Consider the following 20,585-nt stretch of genomic DNA (forward strand, 5'->3'; position numbering starts at 1 on the left):
AATCCCACGTTGAAAAGTTATTTTGAGGTTACTTCGTGTTTTCAAAAGATACCTTCCAAAAATTCAAGATTATTTTCTGCTCAAGTCAACAAATTAGACCTGTCAAAAATGATCTCTAGGATACAGAAACAGTTTCCTGTAGACCTGATCCACCTGGCTAGTTTTGATTTTTACGGCATGTGTTTCATTTCTTTGATCCCGAAAGTCCTTACCTCCAAGTCTTGAATTAATAACTTGACATTAATAAGAGAAACTTCCAAAGGCTCAGAGAGTTTCCTGTGGGTTTCGGCTGCAAAACCAGAGAGGGTGGTAGTGACATCTGTGTACTCCTTCTTCGTTTTGACCATCTCGTCTGCTCTTGCATACTGAGGAATACAGCAAGAAGTATGTGAAAGTTACCGAAGCCCTAGAAGCCAGAGGCCTTTGCTGGGAGATAGCCTCATATACGGTTGGAAAAGTTCTAACTCCTGATTCTTAATTTAGATAAGTTTGAAGTAAGTCCAGTTACTCTGACAGAAAAATAAAATAAAATAAAAGGAATAAGCAAGCAGTAAGGAGCCAGGATTTGAAAGGCAAATCTCTTTGCCTATGCAGGCACCATATGTCAACATAATCCCCAAACCAAATGCTGTGTTCTGTTCATGTTCCTCCACCATAAACAGGCGAGAATGAATCATTAGCAAAAACACTCAGGCAGTTTTAAACACTCCAATATCCCGCCCTAATAATCCCGGCAAAACTGGCTGTCTGCTAGCTGCTTTGCACACGGGTGACACACGCCTCAGAAGTGAGTGCCGGTTTGAAGGACATACTTGCTTGACTTCCATAAACAGCCCCCTCCATCGGCCGTTCAGCAGGAGCAACTGCTGTTTAAGGTCTCGGGAAACGATCTCATCACAGGTCTCAATAAGGAAGTTCCCGGCGTCGTTCATGGCTGTGTGCTGCTGAATCCAGTGAGGCAAATTTCGAAAAAAATCCTAAAGGAGGAGAGACAAGCACCCATAAGTCACACACCAAACACTAATAATGGATCTGACCAGAACCAAACCGAGAGAGGTCCGTTCAATAGCGTGTGGAAGCTTTAAGATGGATGTCAAGTAGCTTCCAAAACTCCGATTTTAAATAAAACTCCAAACTATGAGCTGGAAATGCCAGATGTCTTTGTTTTCTCATTTTTCTTTTGTCACGTGCACACTCGAGCATGTGTATGCGCATGCACATTTGTAGTTCCCTGGCTGCGCTTGTGTGCACACACGTGCATGTGGACGCTAGAAGACATTGGACTTCAGGTGTTTCTCTTCAGGCATTGAGGGGTCTGTTATTTACCTTTTATTTTTCTGTTTTCTTTTGAGCTGGGGTCTCTTACTGGCCTGGGACTTGCCAAGTGCGTTAGGCTGGCTGGCCGTGAGTCATAGGAACACTTCTGTTTTTGCCTCCTCAGTACAGAAACTGCAGATCATATGCCACCACACCTACGTGCAAATCCTAGGCAGATACTTTACTGCCTAGGCTATCTCCCAAGCCTATTGTTTTGCTTTTTTCAATCGGGCTCCAGACTGTTGCCCAGGCTAGCCCCAAACTTGCAGGTTCTACCCTTAGTCAAATAAACAGTTGGGACTCCAGGCACTCGACGGTGTACCTGGCTGTTTGTGTTATCATCTAAAAACACCTATGGTGTATTTTGTTAAGAATAAAATAATGCAAGAGGCCATTTTCTTATTCTCATTTTATGTAAGAAGCAGCAGTCAACTATCAAATGTCAGAGGGCATTTCTTGTTGTTCAGACCAGTAAAAATAGCTGCAAGCAGTGTAAAATGTGAATATGTGTGTATACATGTGTGTAAACTTATTACAGTCAGATATCAAAGGAAATATTTCTCAGGTCAAACACTGAGGTCAAGGGCACAGAACACAGTGACATCCTTCCTTATTTTTAGATAAAGGAGTACACTTGGCAATAAAATGGCTTCTATTCATTTCAGATTATGAAACCCAAAAGAAGATATCTAAAGAGATCAAGGTGGTGGTGGTCCCACTATTTCATGGGTGTGTACTGCTACACAGATTCAGTCCCACACCCCTCTCCTGCTCCCTCCCCCTCCCTTCCTCCCTCCTTTCTTCCCTCCCTCCCCCTCTCTTTCTGTGTGTTTGTGTCTGTGTGTGCATGCACAGATGTAGACCTTGTGTAAGTAACCACAGCTGTGAATAAGAAACCCAGACAGGCTCATCTCTACAGACCTCAGTGTGCATATAGCAAGGTCTGCTGCCCATTAGCTTTAGCTTCCCCTTTATGGGTAGTTGGTTACTACTACTTGATGCCCTTCTGAATGAAAATGTTAGGTCATTGTAAACACAGAGCACTGTTTTTATAGAGCTTTTACTAGCCTGTATTTACAGATCTAATCCCATTTAGCTCAGCTAGGGGTAAATCTTTCAAGAGGGATTCATGAGTGACACTTGGAAATATCCGACACCCCCAGTGAACCATAGTGTAAGAATCTCTCATTCATGAATCCCGAGCACGTCTTTTCCTTTCCAGGGAACAGTCTCACCTTCTTGGCATTTTCTGATTGACTTAGCATTTTCTCAGCATCTTCTAGCCAGGCTTGAAGACTAGCCACGGTATCACCATATCGATCCCAGTTGGAGATCACTTCCTCCAGCATGCTCCGCACACTCCGCACTTCCACGGAGAGATTCCTCCACTGGGCTGTGGTTTCATTCATGAATTTCATCACATTCTCCGCTTCTTCCACTGAATCAGAAACAGCCAATTACAGTCTCCAGAGGCAAGGACATCGATCAGAAACACAAGATTCTATTCCCAACAATTATGGCAACATCTACAAGCTGTAAGCAAACATATCTTCCAAAGTTTATCTCTACAGAAACTTAAGCTCTCCCATCTTTATTCAAATTACTCTTTTTTTTTTTTTTTTTTTTTTTTTGCCTTTAATCCCCTTGGAATTTCAGCTAGGCTGAAAATTTGCAACTTTGAAAAAGGAATGCTTATTTTTGTTTTATCTTAGAAGATTACACACACACACACACACACACACACGCACACACACAAGGTGTCATGATGCAGGACAGACAGCTCACAGAATTACTCTAAGGGCATAGTCACAAAAAGTCTACACAGCAAAAAATAATGAATCTGACCCATAGAAACCTGTTGATTTTAGATGCTCCTTAACTTGGCAACACAACAAATTAGGTTTCATTAGGGCATTTTCATAATGCTATAAAAGTCCTGGACCATATTCCCCCCATCATCCTCTCTTGCTACTCACTGACTTACTCATCTTTCTCCCACTAGCCCAGCCCCCTCTGCAAATCCCAGGTGTGCCGTGTGCTTTACCTGAGCCGTCCGCTTTGATGTACATCTCAGCTGTCTGTTTCAGGATCTGGTACGTCACTTCATACTGTTCAAAGAACTTGCTGTTTTCTATAAAAGACTGGGGAGGGGTGCACACTTGGTCAGCAGATAGCGAACGTTAGGCTTGTCTACCAATGGCAAGGTTTAATTTGCTTCCTAAGCTTATGGGTGTCTTATCCAAGACTGCCAACCTCATGCTATAGGAAAATGCAAAATTAATTCCACTGGCATGGATTACTCAGGTTATAACCAGACACTGTGCCAACGTTCTCAATACCAGCTCAGCACCAGACTGAGAAAACATTCTATTTCTTTACTGTGCAAAAGTTTTTTTTTTTCCTTCTCTCCCAAAGAACAGAATTTTTGCCAGAGGATCTGGGCCTAACATTTAGAAAGTGCTAAATTTGGGGGAACATTTGAATGTCCCACTGTGCTGGAGCTATAGAAGTCTACTGTTCTTTGAACATTGGCCCTGGGGACTGAATGACTGCTTTAAAGAAACTCCAGTTAAAAATAAATGACAGTGAAAACACTTTCGTTAAAAATTTTTTTTAAAAAAGTAGAAAGTTTTAAAAATGATTGTATATGCCGTCCATATTATGGGTGGTTTCATATTCCAATTACGTAGCACAGAAAGTACACACTAAGACACAGCTACATGTGAGACATGTGCATATGGACATACATGATAACATCAGTGTCAGTGCATGGAGACGATGAAAGTGAGAGCTCAAAAAGAATCTTAGGTAGATTTTGTTTTGATAAATGCTCAACTCCTCCCCTCCCCCATGCCATCCAAAAGACTGTACTTTATCACTCCAAGTGGAAAATGAATACCAGGGTAGCTGGCAATGTGTCTCCAAATCGTCTTTCTGTCCTGCTGCTGGCAGGATAAAATTTTAAGCGTTTGATCAATTAAAATAGTTAAGAGGGACCATGACTATGACAAAATGCAGCTATGCCTTGCAAACTGGACCTTTGTGCAGTGTGTTAGCAGCCCTGTGTGAGACGCTAATTCATGTTTCATGTAGAGGTGAAAACGGTTCATCAAACAGTATCACGGACACTCCTAGACATTGACCACTATGTATCTTTCCCCAATATAAAACCTTATATTATATTTATGCTAATATATTAATGATAATAATTATATATCATCTGTTCACATTATGTTATATATTATATGTTGAGAATATTAAGAATATATACTATATTATATATATTTATATATTATATACATATTTTAAATTAAAACAATATTAGTAATTTAGTTTATTAAAAATGTGGCTAAAAGTAGGTTATAGAATCGAATGTACTATTACTGTGGATGAAAAGAAAAGTTAAGGCACCACTTATGATATTGAAACAAAAATATTTGTATAGAAGTAAGAACATTTCTGCCTTAATTTATAGATAGACACAATAAATAAAACTAGACAGTTATATACAGATCTTTTAAATTTTATCAGGGATGTCTATTTATATTAAACTCTCTCTCTCTCTCTCTCTCTCTATATATATATATATATATATATATATGCATATATATATCCTAAATATATTATATGTAATATATAATTGTATACATTATATAGAATGTAATTACATATTTTATTATATTAAATAGTAACTATAGTGAGGACTATTTCATATTTACAGAGCATTTATAAATTATTCTCTAGAAATGAAATGAATACAGAAAGCTATGAATTCCATGGTCTGAGAGGTTTCTGTGATTGTTTTATTGGATGACTTTAATGGGATTGTTTTATTTGGCTGAGATTGAAGTATGACAATAGTAGCCTAAAAACCTTTTTATTTAGTCGTAAGTCCTACTCTTACTCCCAGATTCGGGAAAGAATAACTGGTGAACCATCCTAACCAAGCAAGAAAGCCATTTGGGTTTAAAAATGGAATATTCTATTTAACACTCAAAACGGTGTTTGAGCAATTGAGGAACCAACGGAACCTGATGGAGTCAAATATTGTCTCTGTAGAGCTAATACAAACCGAAAGACACTGTGCGTAGCAAAGAATAGAACGAGAGCAGCAGCCGAGGTGCCTCAGTTGCTTAAAATACCCTCTGCCTGACTAATTTGCAAATTAGTTACAAGTGAATAAAAAGTGCTTACTTCTTACTTTGTCTTGGGCCTAAAAATAGGAGGCAAGATAAAAATAAAACCGAAGAATACATTATCGGTGAACTTTCCTAATAGAACAATTAGAAAATCAATTAGAAAAAAAAAATCCCATTTGTTATTTAAAATTTTTACTGGCCCCCAGGGATTCAGGCTTATTTTGTTTTGCTGACTTTGGAGAAGCCATAGAACAGTGAAGTTTGCCTGGGATAGCCACTTTCACGGGAGCCTAGGATAGCCACTTTCACAGGAGCCTGGGATAGCCACTTTCACAGGAGCTTGCCAAGCCTCCATTTTACTTTGCCAGACACATCTCTCAGGGAAATGCCCATGGTTCATTTACCTTATTAATCATGTGATTAAAACTGGGTTATGGACTATTATCATGGATGATAAGATAAAAATCAAAAGATTAGAGGTGAGAACATGTCCTCCTTTAACGTACAGAGGTAATAAATAAAATGCCTTCATTTCACCAAGAAAGCTAAACCAGCTAATTATAAATTCTTTACGTTTTATTAGTGTTGTCCGTTTACGTTTAACATTGTTGTGAACGGTTAAGTATTTGTGTTATTTAAGTTAGACTTGAAATCCTCACAATTCCAAGAAACTGTCTTTCTCTCGTATGAAAAATAGAAATGTTAAATTACTGTGTACATAGCAAAATATGGACATTCCGTGTTTACTAGCAAGACCACTGTAAACAATTCTGACATCTAGGGCCTAACCAATGCCTTCCGGAATCGCTGATCAATAGCATAGGTCTAACACTGAAATATTTTTAATTTAGATTTCTTTATGTGTGCTTTGTAAATCAGCATATCTGTGCCATGACATACATGTAAATGTCAGAGGACAATTTGTGAGGGTTGGCTCGGCACATCAGCCACATACTCAGTTTTATAAGGCTCGATGGCTGGAGTTTACCTGCTGAGCCATTTCAGTGACCCGCGATGGTCTAAGAGTTCTCATAAACAACCATAAAGGCATTTGCTTTTCAATAATTAAACCTCCTTGGCTCATAGCTCAGCTAGGATGCATAACCCGTAATTCTCCAACCCCTAAAGCGTGAACTTTCTTTTTCTCCACATGTGACGAATGTCAGGCTAAACACCAACGCCCAGGAAGTTCACCTCGGCGTCTTCGTACCTTCACTATCGTCTCTTTTATTACAAAATACCGTCACGTGCCACGTTTATGTTTTTAAGTAAGGAAGAAAGAGTTCTGTTTAAATAACTGACTTCGTGGCTTTATTAAGAATCTTCACACGCTTTGAAACGGTCTGTTCTGGGAAGCGCCAGCAGGGACAGAGACAGTGCGTCACAGAAGGAAGGCAGGACGCAAAGTCTGGGCTTTAGAGGGACCTCTCTTCTACCACTACAGGCATCGTGATCCTGGGGAAACCTTCGGGAAAGATGCACCACACAAAGGTCCGCCACTCACAAAGGTTCCATGGGTAGGGCGTGGCTGATGCGTGATGTGAACACACTTCCCTGTGACAAGGCTTCAGTGTCCCCAGCTTTCTCCCACGTTGCCTGGCCCACAAAAGAAATGTCAGTGGCAAACCAAACTACTGTGGTGCAAAGGCGTAAACCATTGTCCAGTTTCACACATACCAAAATGAGCGAGCATTTACGGGAACAACCTTTCTTCTTTTTTTAAACTCACTGGAGTTCAATAGACATCAATATTTTGGCTGATGTCTATTGGCTAATTATGGCATTTTGGTTAATTGTTTTCACAAGTTATGAGGGCTTTTGACGTGGAAATGTAGAAAATAAGTCAGTTTGTTTTCCTCTTTCCAGTCCCTGCTCTGGAAATGACAACTCTGCGACTATTTATTTATAAATACCTAGGCTACAAGCTTTGTTCCAATCCCTGACTAGCTGTTCAACACATTCAAACTACTCTGTCTCCAACATGGTTAGTTACCTCTTCGCTGCTTCATGCATTCAAGTGTGGGGCAAACCTTTTTATCCTATCCTGTGTTCACCATGTGGCCGGTTACCTCTGCCCAGCCCCCATACTTCTGGCCTCCTCAATGTTTCTAGGACTTCATGCCTCTGTTTCCCAGAATCTTCTCTTCCTGCCAGTGTCCCTCCTCCTGTTTGCTACCTCAGCTCATTGACCACAGGCCTTTTCATTGACGAGTGTCGCTTATAAAATATTCTTTTTTTTTAACATGGAAATATCTAGACTCAAATTCTGACTCCATCTCTTGTCCCTTGTGTCACCTGGAGCATGGGGTTGGGACATTTAAATTCCAGAGCCAGCTCCATAGTGTTTCATCTGGGTTTACTTTGTGGTGAGTCTTCATTGAGGTGAGAAGTGGAGTTCTCAGAGGCCCACAGCCATTGAAATTATTCACCAAAAAAGGACCTTGGGGGTACTTATAGAGGCTTTAGCTAAGTCCTCTTCACTGGTAAATACACATGGAAACCTGCTGGGAACATAGGATGGTGGTCCGTTTGACTTGTTCATGAAATTTGCAGAGCTGTTTGAAATTAGCATCTCAGTGAACTCTTTAACTTTGTGGAGTGGGCAGGAAGTTCTGACATTAACACCAACTCTCTATTTATACATCCTTTGAGACGTTTGAGGAGAATTATTAATACCATTGTTTTGGAATAGCGACTTGGTAAAGCAGCCCTATTAAGTACTTAAATCTGATTGGCTGTTCCTAAATCACTAGAACAAAGGATGGAGCCTAAATAATCAAGTCCTACGCTGAGAGCATCATTTGCTATTACTAGAACTGAAGGTATAAATCCATTCCTCCATTTACTAGTTATGAGACTAAAGCAATTACTAGAATTTTAAAAATGGATTTCTTTTCCTTACCAAAATAGCTACAAATGAATAAAGGAACACATTCTAACAGAGTTTACAGCTTTTGAAAAAAAGGTTTCCTAGACCACTTTAGTCAATCTAGAGAGAAGATGTACTAGCCACAGGGTAAGTGTATTTTCTCAAATTCATGTAGTTCAAATATCAAGTAAAGAAAAAAATTAAGATGTAACAAAGTTGAATATAGGTCCAAAATAAGTGCTTGTGAAAAAGACACAGTTTTAATATGAATTCAAGCACTTACTTTCTAAATTACTGTGACCTGTCAGATTGTAATAAGCTAGTATGTTAACAGTTAAATTTTATAGCTTAGAATCCAAATTTAAACATATGTCAGAGAGCAGAGATACCCTAAATATGAATATTTTTAATCAAATGTTGCAAATAATTTGTGTGAGGACATGATTAGTTGACTAAGAGGAAATAAATGGATTTTATTAAACACACTGTGTTGACTATATGTTAATGGAACAGCCACATTCTTTAATTAACTCAGGGCTACTCTTCTAGTTAGAATTAGGATTATATAGAGAACATGAGATAATATTTTAGAATGAAGTTGGTACAGAGGTTTATAGACATACACAGGCATAGCAAAGTCCAGCAAGGAGGCTCATGCCGCAAATCTAATATACGGATGTTCTCCATGTTCAAAACTAAAAACAGTTCCCTATTTACTCACACTGAGAGATTTGAGGACAGGGAGGTAGCCTCTAAGTACAATAGTTCAGTTTTAAGGGACCAATGAAGTTGCAGCTAAAGGGGAATTTAAAAAAAACAAAAACAAACAAAAACAAAAAAAAAAACCCATTTTGTAATTAATAAACCCCCTTCACTAGAGTCCGATGCAATTAATAACGGGAACCCTCCAACCACAAATTCCGAAGAATCTAAGCTGATACTCTAGGTGCTTGGGGAAAGCTCCACACCGCAGATCCAAACCCCTTCAAAAGCGGTGTTGCTGCACTTAAATTCAAGGTGGACCTGTGTCCGAGCGCTAGAGACTCACAATATAGCTTTGCAGCAGCACCTCCACGGACTCTCGCCTCCCATACTTGATGATCCAAGACTTCAGCTTTGACTCGGCGAGGACCAGCAGGGACAGCAGACGGTACTTCAGTTCGAGAAACTCCATTTTCATTAAATGCAGCTCGGAGGTGGAGGACACAAAATGAAACCTAGGAATAGACAGGGAGAATTCACAGGATGGAACGAAAAGTAACAGAAGGAGGCTGGCCGAACCTGTTACTCGGCAGCCTCCTCAACTCTCCTTGCTTGCGGTCAGGGAAACCGATTCTTTTCTTAGCTCAAGGTTCCGAGAGAAAAAGACCGATTGAAGCCTTTGATTTAGTCCGCTTCCCTGCTAACACATCTCTCATCTGTTTCTCTTATAAGCTGTTTTTGCAAATGTTACATAATGTTCCTTACAGTATTGAATAAAAATACCGCCTATGATGAGGAGGAAAGCGTTTCTGGGATCTGCAGGCTGTGGGAACATTGCAGCTCACTCTCTCCAGTTAATAACATATTAGAATGTTGGCACTCTTAGTGGCTGTGTGGGAACCCAGTTTGCATTTACCAAATGCAAGCACTCCGGTTAGGATTCCAACAATTCATTTTAGAGAAGAAAAATGTAAACAAGAATACAAAAGCGTCCATCTAACATGTTTTTTAAAAGCCTTCATTAAAAACAACAACAACAACAAACAAAAAAAAAATCAGAGATTCTCTTACCTCTCAGCCATGTCCTCTAGCTGATCAGGAGGCATTGGGATCCCATTGACAGATCTGGTCCGGTAGATTTCGTGGAATGCTCTTTTGTGGGCATCTGTATTTTGAAGCAGATCCTAATATGCAATTTTAAAAAAACATTTTATTTTAAATGAGGAAACACGTTACCAAGGGGCTGAGAAGCATAATTTTCCGGCTCTACTGATGAGTCAATGTATTCAACAATTTATCCCTGCTGTCACCTTCACATTCAGCCAGCGCCTGTCACAGGCTTTTACCTAGAACAGCAAGCAATCCACGACGGAGGAGAAGCCGCTCTGCTGGAGTGTCTAACAATCACGGCATCTTTAAACACACATGACACCTGCCCAGCAGCACATTCAGACCTCTTAAAGGTGTAAGATCCAAGGACTGTGCAGTCACTGCTAGAAACAACCTGAGATGCGATTTCTTCTTCCTTTTTTACTTTCTTTTTTATTTTTCTGAAAACCGAACACAACAAACTTAACCCCTTAGCCCTAACAAGGATTAGCTTCTCTGCGGTGATTTCCAAATTGAATGTGTGAGGGCTACTTTAAATACTATTTGCCAGTCACAATATACTTTGAAAATACAGCTCTGGGGTAGAAAATTTCCCCAGACTGCAGAAAACAAGCCCTAGCTAAGAGAGAGGAGATCAAAGGCGATGTTCATCAATATTACTCAGCAGCTTTTCATGTCTTTAGGCTAATGTGAATCTTTGTCTGTGTGTATTTTACTAGCCACACACTTATTTATAAAAAAGAACACACTTTTGCCACAACCCCAGGCCACACAAAAAGGAAGAGTGGAGTAGACGAAGCTTATGTCAATTGGCTAGCACTGAGCAAATCTCCATATACCAGAATACGTAATAGTGTATAAGCCATTGATACACTAACCCACCAAGGTCAATAATCTAAATTAGTATTACGTCTATTAAGCATTATTGACCGGTACAGTGGAAAGAGAAGCAGAAATACAAGAGACACATATTTACATTAGTAGACAAATAAAAGCATTTCAGATATGAATTAAAATTATGAGAATTTAGAATATAAATTAAAGATCAAGTAATAGAATATAATTTGCAAGATGGCTCAGCAGGTGAGGGAACATCACTTGCCAGAAACCCCAACAACTTGAATTTGATCATCGAAACCCACGGGGCAGGGAAAAAACAAAAGGAGAACTCCACTAGTTGTCCTCTGACCTCCACGTGTGCACAACTGTGTGCATGCACACAAATGATAAACAGATAAAGCAATAAAAAACCTTGAGGCTTATAGATGCTTAACTACACATGAGGCATGTTAATTTTGTCCCAAACCTTAGTCTAAACTATTTGTCCTGATATAATTTTTTCTACATTATGCTTTGAAGTTTTTAGGTGCAAAGTAAATGCTCTCTCTCTCTCTCTCTCTCTCTCTCTTTCTCTCTCTCTCTCTTCCGCCGCCCCCCCCCCCCCCCGCCTAAGTCATTCACGACCCCAAGAGGGAAAAGGAGACAGGGCTGCTCTCAGGATGGCTGTCAGTGGGGACAATGCTGTCACTCTCCCAGCTTCGCAGCATGCCAACACACATCATATAGGCATATGGGCTTGGTTGAAACTGGCCTCACGTGACTTCAGAGGAATCTGTGCCTTCACGCCTACCCCTCCTTTGCTATATCTGACAGTTCTAATATCCAGTGCAATGGGGAAATTCTTTACATTCCACACGTATGTGAAGGAGCTTCTAGCAGTAGCATACACTGCTTGTTCCTAGGAAGTACCCTTAGACTGTAAAACCGCTGGACACGGAGCAAAACTTAAAACTGCTGAGCTTCCCCCACTCTTAGCAAACTAAAATCCAAAATAGATCACAAGCTATAAGCAAGAACAAAATAAAGAAGCCAGACCATCCAGGGCGAACATTAATTTAGCTTTGGAATGTGAACAAGATGAGACGCCGGAAATGGATCTCCTTGATGGAGGCAGAATTCGTTAAGGAGGACTAAGACCAGCTTGTGACAAACGCTCTGGGGGCATCAGGAGTAGGAGTCACCTACATAAGGGACTAGCTGTCAAGAGTAAACAGTTAGTGAAATACAGAGCCAAGACAATGCCAGGTATTAATAATCAACAGTGGTGTGTGAGTAAGGAGGAGCCATGTTTCTTACAGTGATCAGACATGGTTAAACACCAATTTCCCACATTACTAAATACCTATGGTTAAGCTTCAAGGTTGACCAAAGCATACCTGTAATTGATAATTTCTACTTAATAGAGGAAAAGAAACAGCTACACTGGGGCAATGGTAGCTACCACCTAGGCCAGGACCTGGGTTGTTGTTTGAACCTGAGCTGCAGAATGAGATTTTGTCTCAAGAAAGCTCAAAGAATGGGGTGGGGGGGAGAATAAAGGAGGGAGGGAAGAACGGAGGGAGGGAAATACCAGAAAACAAAAACCAATTTTAAAAAATCCTCTGTTGATTTATTTTTTTCAATGTTTTATCATATTTGATAGCAGCTTCTTTTATTAGTTATAAAGCCTAAGCCCATACACAAAATTAGGAACACCTTTAGATGCCTCTTTTGAAAGAACATTTTAGTCTTTTAAATGGCAATCAACAGATTGGGAAAAGATCTTTACCAATTCTACATCTGATAAGAGGGCTAGTATCCAATATATATACAAAGAACTCAAGAAGTTAGACACCAGAGAATCAAATAAAACCCTATTAAAAATGGGGTACAGAGTTACACAAAGACTTCTCATCTGAGAAATATCAAATGGCTAAGAAGCACCTAAAGAAATGTTCAACATCCCTAGTCATCAGGAAAATGCAAATCAAAACAACCCTAAGATTTCACCTCACACCATGGCTAAGTTCAAAAACTCAGATGACAGCAGATGCTGGCAAGAATGTGGAGAAAGAAAAACACTTCTTCACTGGTGGTAGAGCTGTAAGCTGGTACAACCACTCGAAATCAGTCTAGCAGTTCCTCAGAAAATTGGACATAGTACTACCTGAGTACCAGTTATACCACTCCTGGGCATATACCCAAAAGTAGTTCCAACATCTAACAAGGACACATGCTCCACCATGATCATAGCAGCCTTATTTATAATAGCCAGAAACTGGAAAGAACCCAGATGTCCTTTAACAGAAGAATGGACACAGAAATTGTGGTACATTTATACAATGGAGTACTACTCAGCTATTAAAAACGAGTTCATGAAATTCCTAGGCAAATAGATGGAACTTGAAGCTATCATCCTGAGTGATATAACCCAGTCACAAAAGAGCACTCATGGTATCTATTCACTTATAAGCGGATAATAGACCTCCCCCACGACTCCCCAAAAAAACCTCAGAATACCCAAGAAGCCATCCACAAAACTTATGAAACTCAAAAAGAAGAAAGACCAGAATGTGGATGCCTCAGTCCTTCTTAGAAGGGAGAACGAAACAGGGAAAAAATACAAGGTCAAATAGAAGAACAGGGATTGAAGAAAAGATGTACAGAGACGGCCTCACCTGGAGAACCACCTCATATGCAGCCACCAAACCCAAGCACTATCGCTGATGCCAAGAAGTGTTTACTGGCAGGAACCAGATATGAATGTCTCTTCAGAGATTGTCCCAGAGTCATATAGATACAGATGAGGATGTTTGCAGCTAAACATCAGACTGAACACAGGGACCCCAATGAAAGAGCTAGAGAAAAGACTGAAAAAGCTGAAAGGTTTGCACCCTCATGGGAAGAACAACATCATCAACCAGCCAAGGCACTGAGGTGGAGAGGGTGATTGGGAGAGGGAGCACCTTCATGGAAGCAAGTTGAGGGGGAGGAGGGAAGGAAGTAGGGGAGTATAACATTTGAAATATAAATACAGAGAATATCCAATAAATATGAAAAATTAAGACAATGCAATTTGAAAACACTGGTTTGAAAACTTAAAGTACAGCAATACACTCAGCCTCCTTTATCTACAAAACAGTGTGATTCCAGTTCACAACTGGTAAGGTCACAGCAAACCCAATCAAGCTGATGCACAGAGTCTGCACTACTTGATATTAATGTTCATTAAAGATTTGTTTGCACTGAAGACTCAAGAGGAAATAGGAATCATCACAGTAGAGGCCCAATTTTAATCTCATGTGTGCAAATTGTAAAAGGTTACTGTCAGTAAAGTAGGGAGAGTTCAGGAGAAAGTAAACTGGAAGGGGAACAATTCACAGTATCAAGAAGATTTTGACTTTAAGGGTTTCACTAAAGTTTGTGACCTTAATTTATTCCGACTTTGTTACTCCTACTTTTAGTGAACACTACACAGTTTCAAAATTAGGCAAATATTTGAACAGGAGGCAGTTACCATATGAAGCTTTAACTCAAAAATTGGGTAAAGAAAAAAGGCACGATGAACTTCAACTCAATTTTATGTGCACAAGAGCTAAAAAATCTGAGCCACCTTAAAAAGAAATTGTTTCTAAAATTTATTAAACCTATAAATAATCAGAGGCCAAACCATTATATTAAAACAGATTCTCTAGCAAGTAAAAATCTTGTAGTTTAAACATACACTTGTATACATTTTAGATACAAGACAAAACTCACTCTTTAAAGTGGCAAGGCAGCAAAGGGGGCAAAAGGAAAACAGTCAAATGATTTTTAAAAATCAGGTACAGAATATACTACAAATAAATATAAAGTGCATAACTTTGTTAGACAAAGGACTGAGATTGCCAGATCAGAGGGACAAACAAAATCAGTTAAAAATAAAAGATAAAACAGCATATTTATACATGGATGAAGAAAAAAATGAGAAAAAGGAAGAGTTTTATAAGAGATCCTTCTAATCATTAAGTAAATAGAGAGGCTGGAATTTGTAGAGTGTAAAATACACCAGGAAACACTAACTGAAGCGGTCTATTAGTACCATAAGTAGTCCCAATATGAATTTACTGATGATCAGGGTCCTATATTAGTAGGAGGCATGTTAATCTAGAGATTAAATATTCATAGTAAACTTCAAAATACATTAAGAACTGATAAAAACAGCATAGGAACAGACAAACCTATATTGCTGTGGGAATTATCAGCATGCCTCCTTCAGTTACCAAGACAGCTCAACAGGAACAGCTGGGATCCCATGTGTGGGGGAGGGAGGTCTAGTGAAGTCCCAGAGAATGAGGAAGAGGGAAACAGGAATATCACCTGAGAAAGTTCCATATGGAGAGCCAGGGCAAAGACCTCACAGGGGTCTTGCCTTTTTGGGCTCACCATTACAGTGAGTTTTCACTGACCTCTTATTTAAAGTTAAAACATCAACATCCCTTGTCCTTTTTGCCCCTCCAAGTTTATCTACTTATTTACTACTTATAGTGAGGATTTTGGTTTCTTTCTTTTAAAAAATAGTTATGTTATATGAATATGTTTTTGTTTTAACTCCTGGTATGGTATAGGGGGCTGCTTCAGACTGTCCATAGCAACTGACTATGATTTGTCTTGTGCTCTGGCAGAAGCGTGATTCTGCCAGCTGAAGATAGTTTACAAATTGGAATTCTGAGGACTCTTGAAAAGGGTATAAAAATGCCCAGAGCCCAGAGAAGCTGCTGCTGTCCCTGCTACTCCAAATTCCCTTTACTGTAGTTTGGCCAGTGGTTGTGAGCAAAGAGAAATAAATTGGATATCCTAATGACAAAGATCAGACTTGCCCTAAGGAACCCTACCAGCAGAAAGTAGTCAAATGAGATCAACACCATTTTTCCTCTAAACTTGCCTACCTAGTGTTGGGGGTTGGAAGAAATTGGGGTGGAGAAGAGTGGTAGAAAAGAACCCCATCAAGTAGACAAGCATATAACGAACATCAGGGAACTCCTCTGTCTTCATGTATATAGACATATCACAAATGCTCTGAACACTACTTAGTACAATGCAGGTGCTTAATAAAGTTTTATTGAAAACCAAGAAAGACTACAGAGAGACAGCTAGGAGTATATGAAGAAAAGCAGAAAGCCAAATGAACGAAGAGTTTTGTGGACACGGGAGCACTTTGTAAAAAGTGATGGATGAGGAAGGGGAGTGTGCTAATAGATGAGAAAGCCAACTCTTTTCAACAAGGCTTGGGAAAGGTGGTGATGACAGTGGGTCATTACAGTAGTTTCCAGAGAGGACTTAGAAATCAAAAGAGACATAGATAATTCTGATCAACTTGTTTGTATAAATGGAAGAAGAGTATTTGGACAGTAGCTGGTAATCGGGGTAAAAATAAAGACGGAAAATATGTGTGTGTGGGGGGGGATGCACACGTATGCATGTGCAAGTGTGTGTGCGTGAGCTCATGTGCACACATGTTTATGACGAGGGGGTGGAGACCCAATGGAAAGAGCTGTAGAAGATGATGGAACAAAAGACTTATCTGCAACTCTTTCAGAGGAAAGGTAAGGATAGTGTCTAGGGCTCAAAGGAGTGGCTGGCCTTGGTTGGAAGCACAGATGGTTTATCCACAGCGACAGAAGTGAGGAGCAAGTATTTGGGCACAGATGCAAGTATGTGGGCTGATGTATTTGTGGGAGCTTGCGGATATTCTTTTCTGATTGCTTCTATTTTTCTTGGAGAAAGAGGAAGCAGTGTCGTCAGCTAAGAGTGAGGACAGGGAGGAGGTGTGGAAAGCTGAGGAGACAAGGTATGAAATGGATGTCCCAGAAATGGAGAGGGTTTGGGGTTAGGAATGCCTTATGACTGTTACACAGCATTGGGAGCCCAGTTGGGTTAGTCACTGTCAGAGCGTGTGGGTTCTCCAGCCCCATCAGCTGCCTGTGTGGGGGCACAGGCTATGCAAGAACTGTTTTTAATCAGGTCTTTTATTTATTTATTTATTTTTGCCAGACTAGTGAGGAAAAAAGAGATGTGGACATTGGATTGAGGATGCATCCGCTGGGTAGGTTCTATGAACATTCAGTTGAAACAGTATGACGAGAAAGGATGAGATGAAACCAAAGGCCGTCGAGTCAAAGGAAACTAGCATTGTGGAGTCATGGGTCCAGATAGATGGAGAAGCCTTGCTTGACAAAAAAGTTGTGGATAGTTTCAGTGACTGATGGTAGAGGACGAAAAGGAGAGGAGGAAGGAGAGAGTGGTGCTGAGGATAGAAGATGTCACAGGATCACCACGGAAGAGAAGGCGAAGGTTGTGCAAGGCCACAGTCATACGAGGATCATCTTTGGGTTGTTGAACCCTCTGATCACCATACCAGGCATCATCCTCAGGAAATGAAAGTCTCAAGAAGGAGAGAAACACATTCTCATGGTTCCGTAGGACTCCAAAGCCTGGCCTTCCCAACACAATATGACTCCTGCTGTAAATGTGCAACAACTTTGTGGACACATTTCAAGCTTGGGACTTAAGATGATTATGTTTCTTTGACTGAGGCAGTTCCTTTGTCCCAGCCTGCAGCACATCCATCTACAGAAGAGGATGATGATAGCCATGTCGTATTCTTAGGTTAAATATTCAGTAAAACTAATTGCTTTGAACCATGGCTAAATCCTCCATAATCACCAAGAAGGGACATTCTCTCTTTCTAGAAAACCAGGCATTAAGTTGTCTAAAAAATAGAAAGAATAGCAGCCATACTTTATATATTTCATACAAATGTATTTATAAATATATATAATTAATGTAATATAATCTGATATACACATTAGTTAACCTTAAAAGTATAATTAAAAAACAAGAGGTGGGTTCCAGGGATTCACTGTCCTTTTCTGGCCTCCACAGGCACATAGACACAAACACACAAATTGCCTGTCTTTGCAGCTTAGTTTATTATTAGCTATCTAACACGTATATTCTGAATAATTAAAATTGATCTCATAATTGCAGCTATGCTGCTTTATGACTATGCTACTCTAAACACCTCTAGAAATTAAACAACGTAATCTCTAAAACCTAGACTGAAAAAATAGACAGCACCATAGAACTGTTATAAGTATAAATTCTTATGTCAAATATTTATTTAAAAATTTCTTCTTCTTAGGTGAATTATTTGCAGTATACATTTTTACAGAATACCTAACTCTAACTTGTAAACAATGGCTATGTAGAAAATGAAGAAAATATTTTTTCATGTGTGGCAAATTCAGTAAAACAAACATTCTAGGTTTACATACCATACATTTTCTGAAATCAAAATTGCTTTTTATACTGGAAAAGGCAGGATCCCCATGGTGTTCTCAGATTACTGAATCTCATGTAAGTTTGCTATGCCAGCCCAGGCTAGTTACATCACTTTGAGGGACTGATTCTGTGCTATCGAGAAAACTTAGAATTTTAATTCACAATGATCCATTTTTCCTGTCTTCACAGATTTGCTTATTGTTAAGTGCCTAATACATATATTCTGAATAATTTAGACTTGATCTCAGAATTGCAAGGACACTACTTTATAACTATGTTACTCTAGACACCTGGAAAAAGATGTAACAAAGAATCTGGCCCAATCAACAGATCATTGCATGATTCACCCTAAACTTGGCCTTGGCACCTATGTGCCTGCCTTTGTTTCGTTTCTATTGTCTCATTACTGAGCTGTTCAGTTTTCCCACTGTCTGTATTTCCCCTTATATTCTTTGCCAGCTGTCCCTATACATCTCATGCTTTCCCATCACTGCTGGTAATTTTGTCTTGATTATCAGGTACAGGTAGATAGGTGGGTGGCTGGCACAGGCACATGTGAACTCTGTTTCTTTGTGTCTTCCTGTGTGTCTGTCTTTCTGTCTATCTTTCCATCTCTCTGTCTTGCTCTATCTTCCCCCCCCCCATCAGAATGGTTTATGTAGTCAATGACACACACAGAGAAGCCTGTGAGTCATCCAACTGAATGCTCACTCTGTGAGGTGGTTAATATCTTCTGCAAAACCTCCTATAAGGCTCTAGCAAAAGGCACACTTGCATTTGATCTACCCTCCAACATTAAAATCTATTTTCAGTACATAAACAACAGTCACTTGGGTGTGTGTCATACCTCTAATTTGGAGGCACCACCTTGCCTACAATCTGCTTCTGGTTCCCCAGGGCTGAGAGGCTACCATGAAAGAGGCCTTTCATGGATATTTCCACACACTCATAACTCATGCACATTCGACGTTACATTTAAAATTCTAACGTAATTTCTTTTGTGTCAGACAGTCACATTAAGTTCAAGTCCTTTCATTTGTTCTGTTTCACGTGAAATTACTACAAAACACATAGTTAGCTACTTAGTTGTGAGGGTGGTAGTATTTGTGTTTAGAACTTTTTTTCTATTTATCGGTGGTACTTGGAGTGTCATGATGCAATGGGAACAATTTTGAATGTGTGGTGTGTCTTGAACTCATCTGAGGATTGAACTCTAGCTCCTTTACAGTCTGTCCCTACAACCACAGAGAACAGAGTCACAGACAGGATATTCACACAGGTGCATATCCACACAGATGGAGTTACACTGTCATTTGAGAAAGCAGAGGACAGGAAATTCTGCGTGTCTGATTGTGGCAGGGAAGAGAGGTGGAAAGAGATGATTAGCAAATCAAAAGTTGTCTGAACTTAGTCACTCATGAAATAGGACAGAGAGCCCAGCAACAACCCCACATATCTATGGTCATATGATTTTTAGCAAAAGTGACCAAAACCAACCAATCCATCATACTAGAGAGACTTTACGCCCAGAACTTGAGAGGCGGAAATGGGCAGATCTCTGTCTCAGTACATTTGGAATTAGCATGGTATACATATCAAGTTCTAGGCTAGCCATGCCCTTATAGTGAGACCCTGTCTAAAACAAAGAGAAAGAAAAAGAAAAGAAGGAAGGAAGGATGGAAGGAAAGAAAGAAGGAAGGAAGGAAGGAAGGAAGGAAGGAAGGAAGGAAGGAAGGAAGGAAAAAAAGGTAGGCCTATGACATTAGGCAGAGATTCCTAGGACCCCCCCAAAAGCACAGACTACAAATGCAGAAAGAGGTAATGGGATTGTGTCAAGCGAAAAGTCACCCACAGAAAGGGCAGACAGCCAACAGATTGAAGGGGGTTTCAGAGACAACTTATTCACAGAGTTAAGAGGGATTACTAGACATTTGTCCCTGTGACAAACTGTCTGATATAAACTAGTTAAGGAGAAAAGTTTCTTTAGCTTGCTGTTTCAGGGGCTCCCATGTCTTACCATGGGAGGGTGTAGCAGGTAGCTTGTAGCATATCAGTTGTCAAGGGCTGACTGAGCAAAAGGTAGGAAAATAGGTTGTGTTTTTTCCTCTACCTGGGCTGCAAGCATGCCTTGAATGGAGCTGCCTACAGTCAGCAAGTGTCTTCTCTTTGAGCTAAGACTTCATTGACTTGTGTTCGCAGACCTCATCCAAGGTATGCTTTACTAAAATCCTAGGTATTTCTCAAGCCAGCCAAGTTGTCAATCAAGGTTACTCATCACGAGGGGTTAATATAAAAAAGTAAAGTAC

General features: G+C 39.9%; 1 protein-coding gene across 7 annotated transcripts in view; it reads right to left on the reverse strand.

Moving 5' to 3' along the window:
- SYNE1 (spectrin repeat containing nuclear envelope protein 1) overlaps positions 1–20,585 on the reverse strand; it is a gene marked incomplete at its 5' end in the record, with an annotated part of 433,140 nt that overhangs the window by 302,571 nt on the left and 109,984 nt on the right. For all 7 annotated transcript variants that reach the window (XM_080941779.1, XM_080941780.1, XM_080941776.1 and 4 more), the window contains 6 exons: positions 213–365; positions 813–977; positions 2,553–2,755; positions 3,362–3,458; positions 9,374–9,542; positions 10,099–10,211. In XM_080941779.1, coding sequence (XP_080797905.1) covers positions 213–365; positions 813–977; positions 2,553–2,755; positions 3,362–3,458; positions 9,374–9,542; positions 10,099–10,211 — 900 coding nt within the window. The remainder of the gene's footprint in view (positions 1–212; positions 366–812; positions 978–2,552; positions 2,756–3,361; positions 3,459–9,373; positions 9,543–10,098; positions 10,212–20,585) is intronic.

Source organism: Micromys minutus (genome assembly GCF_963924665.1).
Source record: "Micromys minutus genome assembly, chromosome: 30".
Classification (NCBI taxonomy): Eukaryota; Metazoa; Chordata; class Mammalia; order Rodentia; family Muridae; genus Micromys; species Micromys minutus.